The sequence below is a fragment of the Artemia franciscana genome, chromosome 5 (genome assembly GCF_032884065.1).
Source record: "Artemia franciscana chromosome 5, ASM3288406v1, whole genome shotgun sequence".
Classification (NCBI taxonomy): Eukaryota; Metazoa; Arthropoda; class Branchiopoda; order Anostraca; family Artemiidae; genus Artemia; species Artemia franciscana.
Genome location: NC_088867.1, coordinates 2,994,279 through 3,017,200, shown reverse-complemented (window position 1 = coordinate 3,017,200; position 22,922 = coordinate 2,994,279). Strand labels below are relative to the sequence as shown.

Here is a 22,922-nt window from a genome sequence, read left to right as displayed (position 1 = left end):
TTTTTCCTTTAGCCAATCTGCAAAGAATCCTTCATATAGTTTAGAGAATATAGGAGTGAGTGAAATAGGATGAACACCTTCAAAGCCAGGTTTTCGGTCTTTCTTTTTCAAGGGGGCTATGAAACCATGTTTCCAAATTTGTGGATATTGGCCAGACTCAGTAATTTCATCGAAAATAACAGACAAGGGCTTTGAGAGAAAGTCACTGAAAGTACTAATAAGAGGAAACGGGATATCCAAAGGGCAGACACTTGTGTTTCATAATTTCCCAATTCTTCTTTCGATCTCAGACGTAGATATGAAGGGGAAAGCAGGAGAGAGGATATCGGTAGGTAGTTGATAAGACAATGTCGGAAGATTATAGACGATAAAAGCAAGGAACTTGTTAAGATTACTAGCAGTAACTTCTGAGGATTCAGGTAGGATGAAATCAAGCTGGTCTAGACTCCCAGTTCACAGCTTTTTTACCTCGGAATACAAATTTTATAGTTTTTCGGTAAATAATTCTTTGACCTTGTTCCTGTAGTAAGATCGGGCAAATTTATGTATTTGCTTTTTAGTTGATTTTCTTATTTTATTAGCTTCATCCAGTTTAACATTTCTGAAAAGATGCAATTTTTTCTAATTAGCGCTTTTATGGGTTGATTAATGAATGGTTTGTCACTGGAGCATTTTTACATTTTCTTTCTGGGAAAGAAATTAGATATATATCGTTTAGCTTTTTGTGAAAGGTAGTGATTTTTTCATCAAGATCATGCAAATTATAAATATCAGACCAATCCTCAGTACTCCACCACGTCCCAAAAGAAAGAAGGCCAGCATTTTGAAAGGGGCGGAAAGAGTAATAAGTTACCGAGAATATATGCTTAAAATTAAAAGAGGGGCACATGAGAAGGGAAAAATGGTAATTCCCACCCAATGGAGGCAAAGCTGAGGGGACTATAAAATTATTCAGATTAGTTAGAATGACATCTAGAGAGGTATTTCCCCTAGTTGTTGGTATTTTAACTATTTGCTTAACTTTTAGAGAGGAGAACATTGAATTCATTTTAAGTAATATCATAATTAAGAATTCATTTTAAGCACTTTGAGGTCTGCAAGTTTGTCAAAATAAAGGCTTTCGGCGTTAGTGATTAAAAATTGATATATAGCTAGCATCTAACCTTCTCCTTTGACTATTAATATGAAACTTCTTTACATACTGTTCCTGCTAAGCGTTGATAAGATATTTTTCACAGTTCTCATTTCTGGTAGTATTTTCCAATGAGCTTTGTATGTTTATTGTGATTTGGGCTATTTGTTTTTCTTTATTTTGTTTCACTCCTGAGCAACGGTAGACCTTGGTAATGTGATGTGAATTCTTCTTTGCTTTGTTTTCTCCTTGATCGCAGCATTATCACCCGAGTAACTTTAGAGACTGTCTAATTCAAGTTTTTTTTCCGTTACCTTACTTACTTGTACTTACTACTACTTGTACTTGGGTCACGTTCGAGCCTTGTCCAGGCCCATCGTGGCATCCAGAATATGTCGACATGCGTCTCTCCATTGCTCTCTTTCAAGTGCGATTGGCTCGATCAACTGGATCCATTGTCTATTCCATCGGTGCCCGTGCTTCTTGAAACCTCCCATTGGCTCGAGTTCGGCTCTAACTGTTGATAACCATGTCTTTTTTTGTCCTCCAGGCTTCTTCTTCCAGTGCGCAAGGGGTTGGTATTTCAAGCACTGTTTGCTGAACGAGTCATCCGGTCGGCGCAGTGTATGCCCGAACCATCGTAGACGTCTCGCTTTGACAACATCAGAGACAAATGGTATATCACCACATCTTCTTCTGATGACATCGTTAGGGATACGGTCAGAGAGACGCAGGCCAAGAATGCAGCGAAGACACTTGTGGTGGAAGACATTCAGGTTATTAGCTTCCCCAGCTCTGAGGGGCCACGTTTTGCAACCATAAAGAAGCACAGAGAGGACCAAAGCGTTATATATCCGGAGCTTTGTTCGAAGGGAGATTTCATTTCGTAACCAGAGGCACTCCCGAAGCTGGATAAATGCTGCCCAGGCTGCGGAGATGCGGCTTTGTATTTCGCTTAGAGCTTCGCCCTTGGGATTTATTAGGGAACCTAGATATTTCCAATTCTGGACGTCCTCGATTGGGATGCCATTCAATGTGATTGGAGTTTCATCTAGCCCAGAGGTGCGCATCGATTTTGTTTTCGATTGGCTGATCTTTAGTCCAGTAGGAAGGGATCTAGCAGTAATGTCGTCTATCATGAGCTGTGCTTCTATTATCGACTCAGCCAGGATATCCATATCATCGGCGTAATCAAGGTCTGTTATTGATAGTGCTGGACTGATTGTCACACCTTTGTATTTGTCAAGAGTCTTCATGATCTGGTCAATGACAAAGTTAAATAAAATAGACGATAAGGCGCAACCCTGTCGCACTCCTTTGTCAATTGATATTTCTTTTGAGATATCTCCGTCAGCTCTTATAAATCCCCTCGTTCCCACGTAATAAGCCTTAATTAAACGGACTATCTTTTCGGGCACTCCATCATCCCTCATTGCAAGTTTTTTTTACTGTTTTAAAATGTAGAGTTAAGAGAAAGAGTCAAACTTTAGCGTAAAGAGCGGGGCGTTGAGAAGGAAAAGCCCCTTTCATATACGGAGTAATTTCTGTTCGTTTTAAGCTTTAATGTCGCTCCTTACTTTCATTAAAAAAACTTGTTCTTTTTATTTAATTTGATATAAAAACCTGGCGTTGAATATGCGTCTCACTGTGGACAAACGCAGTGGGACAATTTTTTTTTTTTTTTTTTTTTTTTTTTTTTTTTTTTTTTTTTTTTTTTTTTTTTTTTTTTTTTTTTTTTTTTTTAGTACCAAGTACCAACAAAAATAAAAACGTTTTTGTCCCCTGGATCCATTATAGGCCGATTTTTTTCTGGAATTATGAAGCTTTTATGGCAGTTCCGCATTTTTTCATTGTTGCCACGTTTAATCTTGAAAATAAAAAGCCGAACTAATTAGTAAAACTAGACAAGGTTTTTCGTCTGCAAAAATTCAGACACTAACAATATGCTGATTCCCGACAAGAACTACACCTTTTAAGTTGTTTTTACCATGTGTTTTAACGTATTTCTCGCTGATTTTGGCCTGCGTTCCAATTTTAGATTTGGCGCCCGAATCACGAATAACTGTGTACGGAGGTATTTTCGTCAAAACTGAATCCTCAATTTTTTCCAATTTTTAAGACATATTTGATTTTTTAAGTTTTGATTTAACAAATTTAAACAGTCAGATTTCATTTTCAGTTCCCTTAGTTCCTTAAAAAATCATTCTAATTAGGTTTATTAAAGTTTCCGTGTCATTTGTTTCATCCAAATATCCAAAATTAACTAGTCTTCAAACGACGGTAAGTTTTGTTCAGAAACACGAAATGGATTAGGTTTACTGTAAGTGCAATCCTATTATACTTTTCTATAGTGCATTATATATAATATTTGACCTATATTAACGTACATTTGTAGTAAAGATATGTACTAAGTTTTTTGTCATCTGCAAAGAAATGACAGAAGGGGATTCCTTATTATTTGGTTTAATAAAAATTCTTCGTTTTATTATAGTATATTCCTGGTCTTTTCCAAACTTGTTCAAAATCAGCTTTGAATGATCAGAACTAGCAACTGCCACTAGTTCTAACAATAGGCCTTTTCAACTAACAAATTGCAAATCCATATTTTCAAATTTGCAAATTCAAAACCTAGACAGTAAATACGTTGTTCAGCTAACATTCTTGGCTATTGAAAGACTGCGCCATAGTTTGAAATTTAACTACCTAGTTTTGAAAACTTCTTAGTTCTTCTATCAATACTAAATATTATTGCAAGAGTCTGTTTTTTTTAGTGGAAAATGACTTATTTCCCTTCTGTTAACTTGATATTTAAGAAAATGTAACTGATGGGATTTATGAGGAAACATTCAAATAATCGCTCATTAATCGGCCAAATAGTTCATTCTAAGGATCACGATGTGCCTTTACAAAGAAAGATTCCTTGATTCCTATTTGAAATATTCCAGTCTTCTTTCTTCAGTTTTGTCTATGGTCTCATTAATTGGCTCTATTCAGCCTTATTCTTTTCCGGATGTCAAATTTTGGGTCTCTGAGGCTTTATATTACGTTTCATTCCTTCCTCAATCAACTGTAGACAACTCCAGAATTTATTCCACAATTTCAGATTATTCGCACTTCTTTTTTCTGTGTTGGGTTGGCAACATCCCAATCTTTAGTTTATTCCTTTTTCTCGCAATAAGTTCGTCAGCTTCTTCTTAGACAATTTTATTGTGGCTGAATGAGTTAATGCCTTACTAAGTAGTTTATGTTGTGTCGTTAAATTTAAGCTATCATTATAAGAAACGCTGCTGTTGTAAACACTACTTATTGAATTAAATATTCAAAATAAGGAGGAATATGGTAAGATGGTAAATCAGCTATTTAGGTAAAAATACGTAACAACATCATAGTAGTGATCACACAATCTATAAAATCAGCCCATATTGACCCAGTATGCATGGCTTTCCTGAACTCACCAATTTGGGATTTCATATTCTTCCTCTTGTTGATCAACGGACAAAATTGCACATTCCTTTCGTCTGACAAATTGCCCTAGAACTGAAAATGAAGAAGGAGAAATTTTTGATTTGAGTGCCGTGGGAGGGAAAAATTTCAACGGGAAAACTTTAAAATAATCCATCTATAATTTACATGGGGATCCTCACTATAATTACAATAAGAAACCAACTTAATAATAAATAATACTTTCTATAATAAGAAAGTAATTTGTGGCTCCGTGAAATGAAGTTTTATTTTGTCATCTATATTTTGACGGCATTTCAAATAATATATAGCGCTTCATAAAAAAAATTTTAAAATTGAAACTCCCTACCTGGAAAACCACGAAAAAATGACTTTCCATCACTTTGTTAATTGTTTTGCCTTAGCTTATGCTCCATATTACCTAACTTACAAGTATTCCGGCCTGTGAGAACTATTTATTTGCTTTTTTTTGAATTTATAAGCTTCCCTAGCTTTGTTGTTGCTAGTTGTTGTCCTAGTTGTTGTTACAAAACAACAGTGTTATATTGAGTTTAGGCTAGCCTTATTTATTTCAGGTGGTTTTGATTCGATTATTTTGTTATATCAGGTGATTTTACTCTGTTGAAAGCTAATTTTTAATTAAGTTATAGACTAAAGTCTTTTGAGAATTTAATGCAGGGGTAACAGTAGCCTACATTGTATACCCTCTACTAGGGAAAATTTATAGTGCCACCTCAAAGATGAACAGGTAAATGTATCACAGTTAATTTTTTAGTTTCATCACAAGCTGTCTAAAGTGGAAACTGTTGCAAAGCAGCATAGTTTGCATAGGGTAAGACAACCAGTACTGGGACACTTTGATTACTCTGTCTATTCTGGGACAGAATCTTTGATTGGATTACAAAATGTCCAATACTGGGACGAAAGACTTTAATCTTGGACACACAATCCATACATTTTTCTGGGTTGCTTCCAAAAAACCTGTTGTCTTTTGTCCCAGTATTGGACATGTTGCAATCCAACCAAAGATTCTGTCCCAGAATAGGCAGAGTGATTGAATTGTCCCAGTACTGGTTGTCTTACCCTACTATAGCACTTAGAAATGCTTATTATAGACATGCATCCATTTTGGGTTGACCTTCCTCCTCCATGGGGCAAACTAAAAATGTGTAAAGTGGGCAGGGGTTTTGAAGCCAAGGGAAGAGTTGGGGTTGTACAATATGAATAAAGTTATGTTTTTGAATACTAATTCTTGTTGTCACTGGTAGGCTAATTCCTTTATGAAATTTATGAGCTCCCTTGCCCTACAAGGCTATGCAAGCTAAAACTCCCAGTTCTGGTTTATAGAAGAAGATAGGGTGATGCTATTCTGGTTCATAAAATTATTAATTCAAAGGCACTTCCTGATCTTCTTCCTCTGGCTTCTCAGGACTCTCATACAAGGGGACATCACTTGCAGTTATCTAAAGAACTGTCTTGACAATGATGGTCAACAAAAGAATGGAAGTATAAATGGGAAGCACTTGAATCAGCAACATCAAACCACTAGTCAAGTGTACATATTCCACTATGTGTCATGTATTATCACCTCTGGAGTTTCTACAAGGAAAAATCCTTAGATTGCTCCAAGCTGCAATTTAAGGTATTTTAAGGTATAGTAGGAAGTCAAAAGATAATTAAAAAACTCATGCAACCATTAATGTTAATATCCAAGGTCATTCACTTTCACTCTTGAGCTTAAACTAGCCAGTTGTTTCTGAACAAAACAAATGTCTGATTTTGCTTACAGGTGACATTACCTATATAGTAAAGTGTATTAGTCCATGAGCCCTGCAGGGAGCAGTGTGAAGTATGTATTCTATATTTATTAAATAAATACAGAATACAGACCTTGCCCTGCTGCCTACAGGGCTCATGGACTAATATACTTTGCTCTAGAGGCAATGTTACTTGTAAGCAAGCCCACTTTACACATTTTTAGTTTGCTCCATGGAGGTGAAGGGTCAATTGGAAATGGATACACTTCTAGAATTAGTATTTTAAGTTCTATAGTATGGAAACTATGCTATTTTGTAGGATAGTTTCCAGTTTAGACAGCTTGTGACAAAACTAAGCAATTACCTAGTTCAAATTATTGACTTACCAATAAAGTAAATATACCACTTGATGACTTTTTTATGCTCTTTATGAATAAAATAATTGCTTCTATAACCAATTCATGTTAAAGCACTTTTGGACATAAACTAACCTTTTTATAAATAATTTTGGCACTGAGAAAATGTAGTATTATTCTGTCAAAAACAACCCTGGAAACAGAACTGAGAAATGCAGTATTATTTTGTTGAAAATGACCAATAACTCATACTTCAATTGAAAATTCATCATTTTTAGGAGCTCAGAAACTGCTTAAGTTTGAATTGGCAATAGAAGCAATTATTATATTTGCAAAGAGCGTAAAAAATGGCATCAAGTAGTATGTTTGCTTTATTGGTAAGCCAATAATATGAACTGTGATATGTTTACCAATGAACATACCTTTCAATACGCCTTTTAATGCTTTCTGAGTAGATTAAGTAAAAGGTTTGATAATTTTTGGACTTTGCATTATTTTTTTTTTTTTTTGTCAGCACTTAATAAATCCAAATTTATATTTAAAAAAAAAAATGCAAAACCAACAAATTTTAAGGTATAGATGTATGAGCAGTCCACCACATAAGGAGACATGCTAAGAAAACAATTCTTACTTCATAATATGCACAATAATCCTTAGTTAATATATTTTGCAGTGGGAGAACCTTTATCTTCACTTCTTTCCTTGTTTTTCTAGTTTTTTTCTAAGAAATTAATGAATTTCTTATAACCTATATATTAACAGAGTATATAATCCCACCCCTCTAATGTACAAATGTATACCCAGAATTGAATTCTGAATCACAATAAAACCATCATTTGCATCACAGATAAACTTTACCTCCATCCCTAAATATATACAAATCAGGGTATATATTTGTGGATTATGGGGGTGGGGGTAAAGTTCATTTATGACAAGCAGATAAGAGAAATAAGCAATCAAGATATTAGAAAAAAAACAAGTAAACTTTTATATTTAGCCTAAGGCTATATACAGGATACTATTGCAACATTAGCATTCATTATATTTTAAAGAGTCTAAATTTGGAGTTTTTTTTTCAAATACTTAGCTAGGTAGAAGGTGAATACACCTCTGATATTTTTATACTACTTCTAAAGATACTAACTGCCTCCTTTACAAATTTTAAAGGTCTCCTTAGAGTGACAATTTGCTCATTGCTAGAAAATGACTGCCAAAAAATTCTGAAAACTAGCTTAAAACATTTATAAATACCTAAATATCTCATTCCTATAAGAGCATTGCTTCACTTTATCCCCTCTCCCCTTCCCCCATGATGAATAAATATGCAATCTACTGTATATTTTCAAACTACATTTTTTTAATAGCACAATTCTTTTATCTTAACTTCAGATCAAATTAAGGTTTATGGTGGGTCGGTTCTGCTCCATGTTGATAGTAATATGTATTGAAGAGTTACTGTATTACTGGGCATATTGGACAGACCAGTCATACTTCCATGGCTTGTTGTTCTACTCTATGTCAGTCTTTACTTGAATGACACAGTAGTTGGCACCATCAGTATTTTATAAGGCAGGCTATTTTAGTTACTACTTTAGCTTTAATTAGCTTTTGACACTGTTTGTTGCCCACGCCCATGAAAGTTTGGCTGCTCATCAATAAGTATTCCCAGGTCTTTTTCTCCATCTCTGGTTAAAAGATGAATACCAGATTACAACTTCTGGTCAAAGATGTTATATTAGAGGTGGAGATTGTTACTGCCAAAATTGAGGGTGCTGGATTTGTTGTTATTCAACTCAAGTAGCCACTTGTTCATCCAAATCTGCCTTTTCTGTGTCTGGTCACAGTCCTAGTTTAACATCTGATGCCAAAAGCTTGAAATCATCAGCACTGTGTACAATGTTATTAGTGACTTCTCTAGTCATATCATTTATATAAATAAGAAAGATGGTGGGGCTTAGGACCATATCCTTAGGGGCTCCACTGATTACACAATCTGGTCTGGAAAGTTTTTATAGTTGTTACTGGTAAAAAGGTGGCCCTTCTTCCTTTGTCTGTCAAGAAGCTTATCCCCAATTCAACAAATCACTATTGGTGCTAATTGTTGATACTTCAGCCCTAAGATGTCTGAAAAACTCCTTGTCAACTGCTTTAGCAAAATCAAGTCAACAGGCAAAAACACATCCTACCTAGCTTAGTTTTCCACTGACTTTCCTGGGAGGAAGTCATGCTGGTCTGGCAGCAATATATTAATAGATAGAAGATGTGCCAAGATTTTTGCATTTACAATATATTGCTGGGTTTTCAGTAGGCTTAAGCTAAGCCTATTGGCCAATAATTATCAGCTTTGTTTTCCTTACTTGAAAACTGGTGTAATATGTGAGTTTGAAAATATATAGCAGACTGCATATTGTCAAAAGAGTGTAGTTGTTTTAGAAATGTTGACTGAGAAACAGGATTGGTGCATTAGGTGGAAGACTTGTGGAAGTTATGGAACCTTTTACCCTTTTTACACCTTCTATCATGCAGTATTCATAATAAGATTGAATCACAATTATATACACATTCTACTTATGGGAAAGTTTTGGGCTTAGTTGTAAGACAACTAAACTGCTTTTGTTGGCAGATTTTGTCAGATACTAGTGCTTCCACTATCCCCGAAATTTTGGCCATTTCCCCAAAAATCTCTTATCAAAAAAAAAAAAAATTGTTTCCCAAAATTCCCCTTTCATTCAGTATTGCCACTAGTGACCATCCACTGCTAGTAACTATCACTCTTATTTAACTTGACATGATTTTTTTGCTACTTTCCAAAGTTTTGTCTCAGTTATTTACTACACATCAAAAACCAGACATAGATAATTGAATTACTGACCTTTCTTCCTATGCTAGCAAAAGCATAATGTTTGTAAGACTATACCATTTCATCAAAGATTCTCTTGTGATTTGTGGTAAAGAATTTCATTTGGACATTTTTACATTCAGTGTTATTCTGAGCATCAATGTAAATAGGGGTATTTTAGACAGCTTGACTGTGAGCTTAAATTGTGTTTTCTTTTGTTTTCTGTTTGATTTTCAAATGACTGAAAACATAATAGAGTTAGATTGAATAATTATTATAAAATGAATAAGGGAAAGCATGGTACCTATGCAGAGAGGGGTAAGGGAATTTTTTGATAAAATTGGAGATATTTTCATTATTGAGCTATAAATTAGATGAACATTCCACTCAAGACCTTTTTTTATACTTTTTCAAAATATAACCATTGTTTTACTCAGAAATTAAATGGGTCCTTTGGAAGACACCTTTTTCTCTTATTTCCTGCGATTTAGTTTAAGTATTCTTTTCTTTTACTCTAGGTTTTGGATGTAATATATTAATCTTAAATACAGAATAATTGAATGCATGATGAATCAAAGGATGCTTATGTATAATACTGCCGACACTCAAATTTAAAGTGTGTACAACTCAAGAACAAACCAGTATTTAGAAACAATTAGCTTACACAATTTCGGTGCAAACATGGTGCAGAATAACTACGTTTCTGCTAAAAAGATGATTCTCCAGGGGAGACAGAGTGGAGTGGTCACGGGTTCAATATCTACATCTAATGATACAAAATTAATTTTTACACGATTATGGTTTTAACAAGTTGGAACAAGATCACTATTTCTACTAAGAGATCAAACATTCTGCACTAGTGTGTTTACAATCCAAATATTTGAGATATCAATTGACATAGAAATAATATGAAATATAGAAATATGTCATAGAAATATGACATAGAATACTATGCCTAGATCTAAATTCAAATTCAACCATATCTAAATATTGCGTGCATCCGAAATCAGGCCGAAAACTTCTGACGTGAAACTGATTAAATAATCTCCACCAATTATCAAGTATTAGAAGAAGAGAAAACTATTTTGTCTTCTGTCAACTTCTGTGCAATGAAACCTTAAACAGACTGTGAAACAGACTTGGCTTTTTTCTACAATTGGCCCATGACTTCCACTTTTCCCACAACTATTCCTTTTTATTTAAATTCAAAACACCAAAAAAAAGAGTAAAGAATTTTTGCACTTTCATTGTGAAAAATCTGACTTGTGCCACTTAGTGACCTAATAGTTTTTTCTATTATTAAAAAATAATAAATTTTTGTTTACTAAATAAAAGCTCATTTTAGATAAAATGAGCTTATTTATATGCTCATTTAGCTCATTACTCACAGATAAAATGAGCTTATTTATTATTCAATAAAAGCTCATTTTGATATTATTTCATAATATCAAATATTTGATATTAAATCTCAAACATTTAGCTTGAGATTTAATATTTAGTGGTCTAATGCCACTTAATGGCCAATAGCCAATTTCCTATTGGCTATTTCCAGATATGAAAAAGCCAAAATTCTTCATTTAAATAGATGGCTGCTATGAATCCTTTCTATACTGATAAAATGTAAAAAAAAAACTTTTTCTTTAACTGAACTGACTTTACAGCCAGTTTCTGATTTTACAGATGGTTTTTAAGCATACAGAAAGTCCATCAGTAATTTGAGATAAAATTTAAATGCCATTTGTTTTTATTTTGCCCTCCTTTATGTGTCTTCCAGAACCTAAAAACCGCAACTAGAAGGACTTGGCAAGCCCTAATAAGATGCCTGGGAGCTAAAATAGAATCAAATTTTCTGGTCTAGAACTATGCAAGGTCAGCTGACTCTGCTATGTAGGGTAGTTCTTGTGATCAAGCAATGTTTTTTGAGCAAGGAAATACCAATGCAGGAATTCATTGAAAATTATTCCTGTTTTTTGTGCAAAGGGGACTGGCCCAGCTCCCTTTTGGGACTGAGAAGGATATGTTTTCAGAGCCTGCAAACTTTTACAAAATGCTAGAATAAGCCTTCGTGCAGTTCTCACCCGCGGCCAGGAAAGACGTTTTAAGTAGCTGGTTCTGCCAGCTAAAGCATAAGAACTACCTTTCTGTCTGCCAAAATGACAACGAAAAAGTGGTGACAATTTTCTAATAAGATAGTGGGAGATAAGTCTAATATTTTAAACATCACTACTTCACTTGCATCACTATACTTATATTGGTGCAGCTAAAAAAAAAGCATAGACGAGAGAGGAGAATATCTCCTAAGATGTAGCCAGAGGGATCACCAGGGAAAAGTTTACCTTAGATATAAGGAAAAAGAGTTGTCTTTCCTACTCTTCTCGCTCCCAAGGGCTGGATTAATGGCACATTTGTTCTTGTTTTTATTTGCAAATCTACTTCAGTTTACATAATTGTTATTTGACTTCAGATCCATTATCAAATTTAACAAACTTCTGTTTTTGTCAGATATGATTACCGAGCAATATGGAAGTGTGTACAAGCTGGCTTATTTTACATTCTAACCCAGCTTATCAAAATGTTAATTCTTGCAACATTTTTCCCTTCTGCTGATATTTCAGAGTCTTCATCAGCTCTAGAGGTAATGCAATCTGTTTTAAGTTTGAGCTTCTTTTTTTCCGAAATTATTTTTTTTATTCTTTATAGTTCTTTATTTCTTCTTTAAAATTTATTTATATTTCTTTGTATTTATTTCTTATTTATAATTCTTTGATATTTTTTTTACTTTCTTTATTTATTTAATCTCTATTTTTATCTGTTATATATGTATCATGGTAATTTGATATGTAGTTTGGTGTATTTTATGTGAATTTATATCAAAGATGTATCCTTGAAGAAGACGGGCTATATGTTAGATTCCCAAAAGGGTACAGGATTTCCCAACTAGGACACTTACCCCCAACAAAGTTCGACTTAAATCTGTTTATAACTATGGTAGATGTTTTGATGGCAAGATTAAAGGGACCTTTGATGATAATTTGATCTAATTTACATGTATGTCATAAAACATACCTTGATGCATTTTACTGGAAACCTGGTAATTTACAAAATGTGTGATTTGTACAATAACTTCCTGAAAATTAAACTTGCGTTCTAGGTATATACACCGAGGTCATAACTTTTGGCAGGGAATCAAGGTTGTTATGTAATTAAGGTTTTTAGGTGTAATAATTAGAGGACGTTTAGGCCCAAAACAGATAGTGGTTAAATCCACGATTTCATTAAACTCTAGTAAAGTTTGAATATAGAAGATGAAAAGAAATATTTAGGTTTATATCGGATGTACTTAAAAGTCGACCCAAGAGAGGCCGATCAAACTATTAGGCAAGTCTGGCAACCTATGAGGGAATTGAAACAATTGTTTGCGTCGAGTAAGTCAACTCAGGACATGCATTTTGAGAGCCAGAGTGCTTATGATCCCACGAAAACTGCTTTTTAAGCGAGAATTAGTTTTGTTAGCACGTGTAATTTTGGTAGTAACTTGTGGTAGCTCGGTGGGCAGTAGATTGATGCTCTGCTTGGCAATACGGGTTTGGGGATCCATCTGCTCGTGGATCCCTGATCTTGGCATCAAGGCTGGGGAAGAGGCTTCCTCTCTGTCCCTATAAATGAGACCCAGCTACTGGAATGTCGATAATAGCTGGGAATTCTAATGGGTGTGAGAATTTTTTGTCCAAGGGGCACGGGTTTGATCCCAGTTGTGGCCAGTTATCTGGTTTGGGACTGGGGTTAGTGGCGTGACTCTGTAAGCTCAACCAGGGTGGACCCAGCTCTAAATGGGTACCTGCAAAAATCTGGGAAGGTAAGCAGGAAGGGTGTAAGATAAGACAGAATGGTTGGCCCCCAGCTTTTCATTGCACTTCCTGGCTGAAGGGCCATGAAACGGAGATCAGCACTGCCGGTTTGGACCTTAAGGGTTCTGTCTTACTTACTTTACTTTTACTTACTTACGATAATAGCAGGAGCTCTGTAGACGCCCTGTGCATTATTTTTTATAGGCTCTTAATTCTTTTTTATCTCTTCCCCATCTCTCTCTCTCTCTCTCTCTCTCTCTCTCTCTCTCTCTCTCTCTCTCTCTCTCTCTCTCTCTCTCTCTCTCTCTCTCTCTCTCTCTCTTTCGAATTTTGGATAAGTAGAATATAATGCATTATTTTTTATAGGCTCTTAATTCTTTTTTTATCTCTTTCCCATCTCTCTCTCTCTCTCTTTCGAATTTTGGCTAAGTAGAATATATGGCTGGACTTCAGATATTTTTTTAGTACGTCTTTGCTAGGCAGTAATTGCTCATTTCTGCGTAAGTGGTTATCCTTTAATATTTAAGAAAAAGAGTAAGGTTATTATCTAAATATATTTGTGTATACAGCTACTTACTAGTCCTTAAATTTCCAATTTCAGTTAACTACTTAGTTATTTTAAGGGAAACTATTTAAATTTCAAGTTAACTGATGGCTTAAATATCTGTTTCAGAGGTCAATAAGAGAATTAAAATATCAGAATTTTTAAAAAGCTGTGATGTAAATCAAAAAGTCAAATAATTATGCAATGTAATATAATTATAATGATGCAACATAGTGATAGCAATGAAGCAATATGTTTTTATTTATGCAATATAGCGATAGTGATGTTTGTATAGTCTCACTAAAATCTTTTGTTAGTATTGCAGTATTTCAATCTAATCAGCTTTAGTAAATAGGCGCATATGCTGGAATTTGTTCCGGGTCGGCTCGGTATTTAGGAGAGGTTTAAATTTGGGTAAATTTGGAAAAAAAAACGCAAAATGGCTTTGTTTTTAAAATATTTGGATTATAGGACAAGTCTTTTCATAGTAACCAAAACTCTAAAAAATTGAATTTTGATATCAATAGCTACATCAAAAGAATCGCATTTGAATGCTGATTTTAAATACTTACCCATTTGCCTTATTTAGGAAAATAGGGGGAAACACCCCCTAAAAGTCGTAGGATCTTAACGACAATGACACCATCAGATTCAGCGTATCAGAGAACCCTACTGTAAAATTTTCAAGCTCCTATCTACAAAAATGTGGAATTTTGTATTTTTTGCCAGAAGACAAATCACGGGTGCGTGTTTATTTGTTGTTTTTTTTCCAGGGGTCATCGTATCGACCAAGTGGTCCTAGAATGTCGCAAGAGGGCTCATTCTAACGGAAATGAAAAGTTCTAGTGCCCTTTTTAAGTGACCAAAAAAATTAGAGGGCATCTAGGCCCCCTCCCACGCTCATTTTTTCCCAAAGTCAACAGATCAAAATTTTGAGATAGCCATTTTGTTCAGCATAGTCGAAAACCATAAAAACTATGTCTTTGGGGATGACTTACTCCCCCACAGTCCCTGGGGGAGGGGCTGCAAGTTACAAACTTCAACCAGTGTTTACATATAATAATGGTTATTGGGAAGTGTACAGACGTATTCAGGGGGATTTTTTTGGTTTTGGGGTAGGGTTGAGGGGAGGGGGCTATGTAGGAGGATCTTTCCTTGGAGAAATATGCCATGGGGGAAGAAAAATTCAATGAAAGGGCGCAGGATGAATCTGGTCACGTTAAAAAAAAAAGTCAAATTCAGACCTTAATATACAATGCTGGGTGTTCGGAGCCTCTCTATTATGGAGTATAACTTGAAAATAACACAACTATACGAGCGATAAAACATATATACCACAACCATAACTCAACTAACGAAAGAACTGCTAAGAGATAACACAACTATAAAGCGAAAACAAGTGAAAACTAACGGGAAAATAAACGAACTAAGAGGTGGAAGGGGCCCAGAGAAAAAATATAATCTCAAAATTTTGAGATAGCCATTTTGTTCCGCATAGTCAAAAACCATAATAACTATGTCTTTGGGAATGACTTACTCCCCCAAAGTCCTTGGGGGAGGGGCTGCAAGTTACAAACTTCGACCAGTGTTTACATATAATAATGGTTATTGGGGAGTGTACAGTCGGTTTCAGGGGATTTTTTTTTGGTTTTGGGGGTGGGGTTGACGGGAGGGGGCTATGTGGGAGGATCTTTCCATGGAGAAATATGTCATGGGGGAACAGAAATTCAATGAAAAGGGCACAGGATTTTTTAAAATTACTATAAAAAACAATGAAAAAATAAACATGGAAAAGTTTTTCTTTTCAATTGAAAGTAAAGAGTAGCATTGAAACTTAAAACGAACAGAGATTATTACGCATATGAGGGGTTCTAAAAATACTTTAGCATAAAGAGCGAGGTATTTAGGAGGAGATAAATACCTAGCTCTTTATGCTACAGTATTTTTAGTAATTTCAACTATTTATTCTACGGCCTTTCTGATTCAGGGGTCATTCTTAAAGAATTGGGACAAAACTTAAGATTTAGTGTAAAGAACGAGGTATTAACGAGGGTACAAACCCTCTCATATACATAATAGAAATTAAAGAATATAAAAGTTTGTTACGTAAGATAATTCTTAAGTTACGTATATTTTTTACTAATAGAAAACTTCGTTAAAAATAAAAATTTATAGTTGCCTTTTTATGTAACCGAAAAATTGCATGGCAACTAGGCCTCCTTTCCCATCCCTTATTTCTCAAAATCGTCCGATCAAAACTAAGAGAAAGCCATTTAGCCAAAAAAGGAATTAATATGCAAATTTCATTTTAATAATTTATGTGTGGAGAGCCAAAATCAAACATGCATTAATTCAAAAACGTTCAGAAATTACATAAAAAAACTAGTTTTTTTAACTGAAAGTAAGGAGCGATATTAAAAATTAAAACGAACAGAAATTACTCCGTATATGAAATGGGTTGTCCCCTCCGCAATCCCTCGCTCTTTTCGCTAAAGTTTAACTCTTTGCCACAATTCTGCTTTTTAATACAATTAAAAGCCTTAGCGTAAAGAGCGAGGGATTGGGGAGGGGACAACCCATTTCATATACGGAGTAATTTCTGTTCGTTTTAAGTTTTAATGTCGCTCCTTACTTTCAGTTAAAAAAACCAGCTTTTTTTATGTAATTCCAGGTAAAGGGAGATCTTCGTCTTGCCATAAATATTTATCACGTTAATTTTCGTAACATACAATTTTTAATTACTTGACAAATGTATTTAACACATTTTTCATGCTCAAGTAGAGGTGAACCCCAACATGTGATTAACAAGTGCATAAGTGAAGTCCTTGAGATTTTTTCTATCGCTCAGTCAGCATGCTATAGCATTTTTTTTAGGGAACTTATGATCATCCATATCCCAACTCCAAGCCTCCCCTAGCTTTTTGTCCCCCCTACCCTTTTTTGGACTTAGAATTTTATTTGAGACTTGGAATTTTTTGGGGACTTGAATTTTTTGGACCTAGAATTTCCTGGGCAGAATTTTTTTTTGACTTATAATTTTTTGACATAAAATTAATTCAACTTAAAATTTTTGTCATATGTTTCCAAATCTTGTTTGATATTATCCAACATCTTTTACTAGATTATCAAAATTTCGCCTTATATAAAAAGAATCAAAATCAAGATGAAATCAAATTCAGTGGTGTTCTTTCATTTTTGAATTTTTGAATAAAATCATTTTTGAATTTTCTCTGTTCTCAGCGGCGGCAATTCACGAAACTACACAGGAGACGGAAGACTTTGTTTCGATTTTTTCTTTTTAAGAAACTAAAAAAAAATTGAAAGGGGGGGGGGGGCTTTTTGAATCGACTTTTTTTTTTTTTGCTTACAGGACTAAGCTCTACATAAGTTCATTAATTTTAAATATAATTAGGGAATTAGAAAATTACAATTTAAGAGAAATTTATTTAAATTTCAGGTTATTTTTTACATTTTAGTTCTCATTGTCCAAATTTCAAGTTTAATTTTAAGATCCGCTTTAGTGGTCAAAATTTTTTTCTAGATATTTATGATATACATTTTATTGTGGATTTAAGCTTGGCAGAAATCTGTAAATTTCAAACATAATTAGTGCTTCTTAAAAAAAGCATAAATTAAAAGCTAACTATTGCTATTTCAAATTAGTTTACATATTTTAATCTCTAATCTCCGAAATTTTAATTTAGTTTTCTAACTCTACTATAAAATCAACTTTTCTTGTCAGATATCTATCTGGACTTCTTTTTTATGGTTTGTGCATGGAATTAGTGATATGTTGTAGCCATTCACTAAAAATTGGAAAGCGTTGAGTTAACTACAGTAAACTCTTGCTTCTGGAGATAGAAAAAAAGGAAGAAAAATCCTGCACAGATGTCTCGAATTGGTTGCGACATTTTCGGTTATTATGGCTCAAATCGGTTTGTGCTGCTTAATTATAATGAATTATCAATATGTCTCATTACGATGGATGTTATAATAGTTATTATAATAATAATACTGCTACTACTACTACAAATATTTTTGCAACTACCTGTTTTTTGCTCTTTACGCAATTTAACGTCTTTTCATACTTCTTCTTTCAAAGATATTTGATTATTAAAGCAACTCTAATTTCTAACAACGATTTCTACTAAGCTTCAAACTTTTGGTTTTCTTTTTAAGGTTTTTGAATTGTTGTAATCTACTACTAGGCTACTACTAACAACTCACCGCAGTACCAAGCCGCCTTAGGCCAACATAGCAAAGCACGCTCCTCCTCCATCCTAATCTGTTCAAAGTCTCCCTCTTTACACCCTCCCAGGAAGTTCCAGTCTCTTTTAAATCTTTCTTTACGACATCCTTCCTCCCCAACCGCGGACGCCCTGCTTTCCGTCTAGCCCTAGATTGTTGGCCGAGAAGGACAATCTTCGGCAATCTGTCAGGCATCATCCGAAGAACGTGCCCTAGCCATTTTAACCTTTTTTTCATTATAGCTGTGGAAAGCTAGGTTGAACCACACTTATGGCACAGCCTACTGTTTGAAATGCGGTCAGTGAGCTGGGCAACCAAACCAATCCCTAGGCAATTTCTCTAGAAAGCATCTAGCAAATCTTCCTCCGTTCTTCGGAGCGCCCATGCTTCAGAGCTATATTTGACAACCCTTATCACTGTAGTTGCTAATATTCTTACCTGTTTCGCAAACATATCTTCCTGTTTGTCCAAACTTTTTTCTTCTGTGAGAAAAAAAAACCTGGGCCTTGGCTAGTCAACTTGTAACATCTTTATTGCTCTCACGTCTTTACTATTAATACTACCAAGGTAGTAATCCTCATCTATTCCTTGCCTTTGCGACTTTGTCTTCTTAATAATAATTTTCAAACCTATTATAACACCCTGAACTCGCAAACCCTTCAAAAGTTCATTCATTTTGCTCACAGTATGCTCCTACTAATGAATTATAATTTTAGTGGTACAAGAATTCTATTTCACTTGTATTTTCAAAAATTGCCTGGCTGGATAAATATAATCCATTTATTTATTTGTTTTGTTTATACATTCTATGTTAAGCAAAATGCTTTTTGCTACGCAATAAAATTTGAATGTTGTTCCAAATAGAATAAAACAATAACACACACACGTCCTGTGGTGGTGCAATGGATTTGACCTTAGCTTGGTAATACGGGACCCAGAGATCGAATCACGTCGCAGGAATGCACTGCAGGTCCGACGCAGGGACCTTAGTAGTCAAGAAGCGTCGTTAATTCTTAAATAATAAAACAATAACACACCTAAGTCAAAAACAATAATAGCAACAAAAGAAAAACTCGTTAATGAGGCGGCTTGTAAAAATAATACAAGACAGTTCCACACTTTAGTAACAATTAAGCTAACAAAGTATTATAGAACACTGAATTGGTTTAAATTACAGTGAGTATCCACTAGCCAGTGCTTAAATGACTTAAAGTGTCAAGAACATCAAATAAAAATATGCCCCCTGGATCGATCTTAGGTCTATTCATACCTGGAAACTGCAATTTTCTAAATTTTCTTTTTTAGTCGTTTCAAAGTTCTGAAATCTTAGGGCAGCACCATATTCTTGTCAGAGTTGCCATGTAGAGCCGTGAACTTAAATAAGCAGATCTAATTTATTGAAATCAATAACCCTGTTCGTATGCAAAATTCTAAATATTAGTGATCCATTGTCTCCCAAAGACAACTACACCTTCAAAGGGAAACTACAGCTTCGTAAGATGCTTGGTCCAAAGTTTATTTCCTGCTGATTTTTCCCCACGTTTCTTTTTTTTTTAAATTAGGCGCCCGCGACTGCCAAAAACTGCATAACCGCGAAAGAAGGTCTTATTGAATTGTTTTTTCTTACTCCCAGGTTTCTATAATGTTATTACAGTTGCAGTCTTCTATTACTCACCAAACCAAAATATTAATGCAAAACGTAAATTTATCCAGTACATGCATAACAGTGATGATTGTGTTATATCTAAGCATCCTAATTCTGGATTTTATTTGGTGACACCAATGATCTTAAAATGGATTCAATTCGCGCCTCTTTTAAAGTTTAGCAAATAGTTAAAATAACAACTACTACTACTAACAACTCACCGCAGCACCAAGCCGCCTGAGGCCAACACAGCTACGCACCCTCCTCCTCCATCTTAATCTATTCAAAGCTTTGTCTTTTTCTGGGCTTTCTGTGCAGTTTTTTTGTGATGGATTATAAATAAAATGATGATGATGATGATGAGAAAAAACATAATATTGACAACACGATATTTTTAGTAAGTTATAGATACTCTGTTGATCCCCAAAGACAACTACACCTTCAAAGGAAAGCTACAGCTTTTTAAGATGTTTGGTGTCAAGTTTGTTTCCTGCTGATTTTTTCCCATGTTTCATTTTTTTTAAATTAGACGCCCGCGACTGCCAAAAACTGCATAACCACGAATGAAGGTCTTATCATTAAAAAATTGAATTTTTAGCTCTTATTAATCTTTTGATATGCATTTGGTTTTGTAAATTTCTACTTTGCCGATTTGTTTTTGGTTTTGTATTTGGCTTTGTGTATTTCCACTTAATTAATCAAAACAATTATATTTGATATTCACTGTCCTTGGTAATTTAACACTAATTGCTTTAACAACCAAAGAGGACAGGCTGCTCCACGGTTTAGTTATCTTATAAGTAACTGAATGTTTCGTAGGGTTTTTTTTGGGCTTTTTGGCGTGAAGTTTAGAAGGGTGCTCGTAAGCTCAATGACAAAGACTAAAGCCGCGTTTTATTTGAGATAAAAAACAAGTTTTTTAAATGAAAGTAAGGAGCGACATTAAAACTTAAAACGAACAGAAATTACTCCGTATATGAAAGGGGCTTTTCCTTCTCAACGCCCCGCTCTTTACGCTAAAGTTTGACTCTTTCTCTTAACTCTACATTTTAAAACAGTAAAAAAACTTTAGCGTAAAGAGCAGGGCGTTGAGAAGGAAAGGCCCCTTTCATATACGGAGTAATTTCTGTTCGTTTTAAGTTTTAATGTCGCTCCTTACTTTCATTTAAAAAACTTGTTTTTTATCTAATTTCTGAATGTTTTTTAATCAATGCATGTTTGATTTTGGCTCTCCGCAGAGGAATAATTAAAACGAAATTTGTATATTTATTTTTTTTTTTGGCTAAATGGCTTTCTCATAATTTTGATCGAATGATTTTGAGAAAAAAAGAGCGGGGGAGGAAGCCTAGTTGCCCTCCGATTTTCGGTTAATTAAAAGGGCAACTAGAACTTTTAATTTTTTACGAATCTTTTTATAAGTAAAAGATATACGTAACTTATAAATTTGCTTACGTAAAGAACTTTTGTATTCTTATGTTTTTATTGCATATATGAGGGGGTTTGCCCCCTCGTCAGTACCTCGCTCTTTACACTAAAGCTTAAATTTTGTCCCAATTCATTAAGAATGACCCCTGAATCACAAAAGCCGCAGAATAAATAGTTGAAATTACCAGAAATACTTTAGCGTAAAGAGCGAGGTATCAGGAGAGGTGAGCCCCTCATATGGGTAATAATTTCTGTTCTTTTTAAGTTTTAATGCTGTTGCTTACTTCCAGCTGAAAAAAAACTTTTTCATTGTTTTTTTAAGTAATGCTAGTAAATCCTGCGCTCCCTTTATGGAATATTAAGGGAAAGTTCCCCCAGCATATCCCCATCTTCTCAACCCCTGCCTCCAACCAAAAAATCCTCCTGAAAACGCCTGTACACTTCCCAATAACCATTACTGTATGTAAGCACTGGTCAAAGTTTTGAACTTGTAACCCCTCCCATGGGGACTGTGGGGGAGTAAGTCGTCCCCAAAGATATAGTTATATGATTTTTCGACTATGCTGAGTAAAATGGCTATCTCAGAATTTTGATCAGTTGCCTTTGGGAAAATAATTAGCGTGGGAGGGGGCCTAGGTGCCCTCCAATTTTTTTGGTCACTTAAAAAGGGCACTAGAACTTTTCATTTCCGTTAGAATGAGCCCTCTTGCAACATTATAGGACAACTGGGTCGATACGATGACCCCTGGGGAAAAGAAAAAAAAAACGAACACGCATCCGTGATCTGCCTTCTGGCAAAAATATAAGATTCCACGTTTTTGTAGATAGGAGCTTGAAACTTCTACAGTAGGGTTCTCTGATTTGATGGTGTGATTTTCATGGGGTGGTTTCATGGGGTATGACTTTCAGGGGGTGTTTCCCCCTATTTTCTAAAATAACGCAACTTTTCTCAGGCTCGTAACTTTCGATAGGTAAGACTAAACTTGATGAAACTTGTATATTTAAAATCAGCATTAAAATGCGATTCTTTTGATTTAGCTATTGGTACCAAAATTCTATTTTTTAGATTGTTGGTTACTATTGAGCCGGGTCGCTCCTTACTACAGTTCTTACCACGAACTGTTTGATTACATAAAAAAACTAGTTTTTTTTAAACTGAAAGTAAGGAGCGACATTACAACTTAAAACGAACAGAAATTACTCCGTATATGAAATGGGTTGTCCCCTCCGCAATCCCTCGCTCTTTACGCTAAAGCTTTTAATTGTTTTAAAAAGCAGAATTGTGGCAAAGATTCAAACTTAAATTTAATATGAGTCAAACTATATGTTTAAAATCAGCATGAAAATCTGATTCTTTTGATGTATATTTTAGCATCAAAATTCCGTTTTTTAGAGTTTGGTTTACTATTGAGCCGGGTCGCTCCTTACTACAGTTCGTTACCACGAACTGTTTGACAAGATAGTTTCAGTTTGGGCTACCGCTTCCAGTCTTGTTTTTCCTAGTTCCGTTTTATTTGAGCCTTCGTTTTGCTACTGCCTTTGACAAATAAAACGCAGGAAAAGAATTAGGCAGCTTATTGGCAAAAGTCTTCGAAGTCCGCGAATGGTTCTCAACTGTTACTAGCTTTTTTAGGTTAGCTTAGGTCAAAAAGTGCTTAAAATTTGC

At 34.8% G+C, this 22,922-nt stretch overlaps 1 protein-coding gene across 2 annotated transcripts in view; it reads left to right on the top strand.

The window, feature by feature from the left end:
- Window positions 1-22,922, top strand: part of LOC136026884 (BOS complex subunit TMEM147-like) — a 344,819-nt gene that overhangs the window by 311,926 nt on the left and 9,971 nt on the right. Inside the window, exons 1-2 of one of the 2 annotated variants that reach the window (XM_065703689.1) lie at window positions 4,739-5,038; window positions 12,049-12,181. In XM_065703689.1, coding sequence (XP_065559761.1) covers window positions 4,962-5,038; window positions 12,049-12,181 — 210 coding nt within the window. In that variant the 5' untranslated portion in view covers window positions 4,739-4,961. Of the gene's footprint in view, window positions 1-4,738; window positions 5,039-12,048; window positions 12,182-22,922 lie in introns of those variants that run through there. The other variant, XM_065703690.1, reaches the window with a different exon arrangement.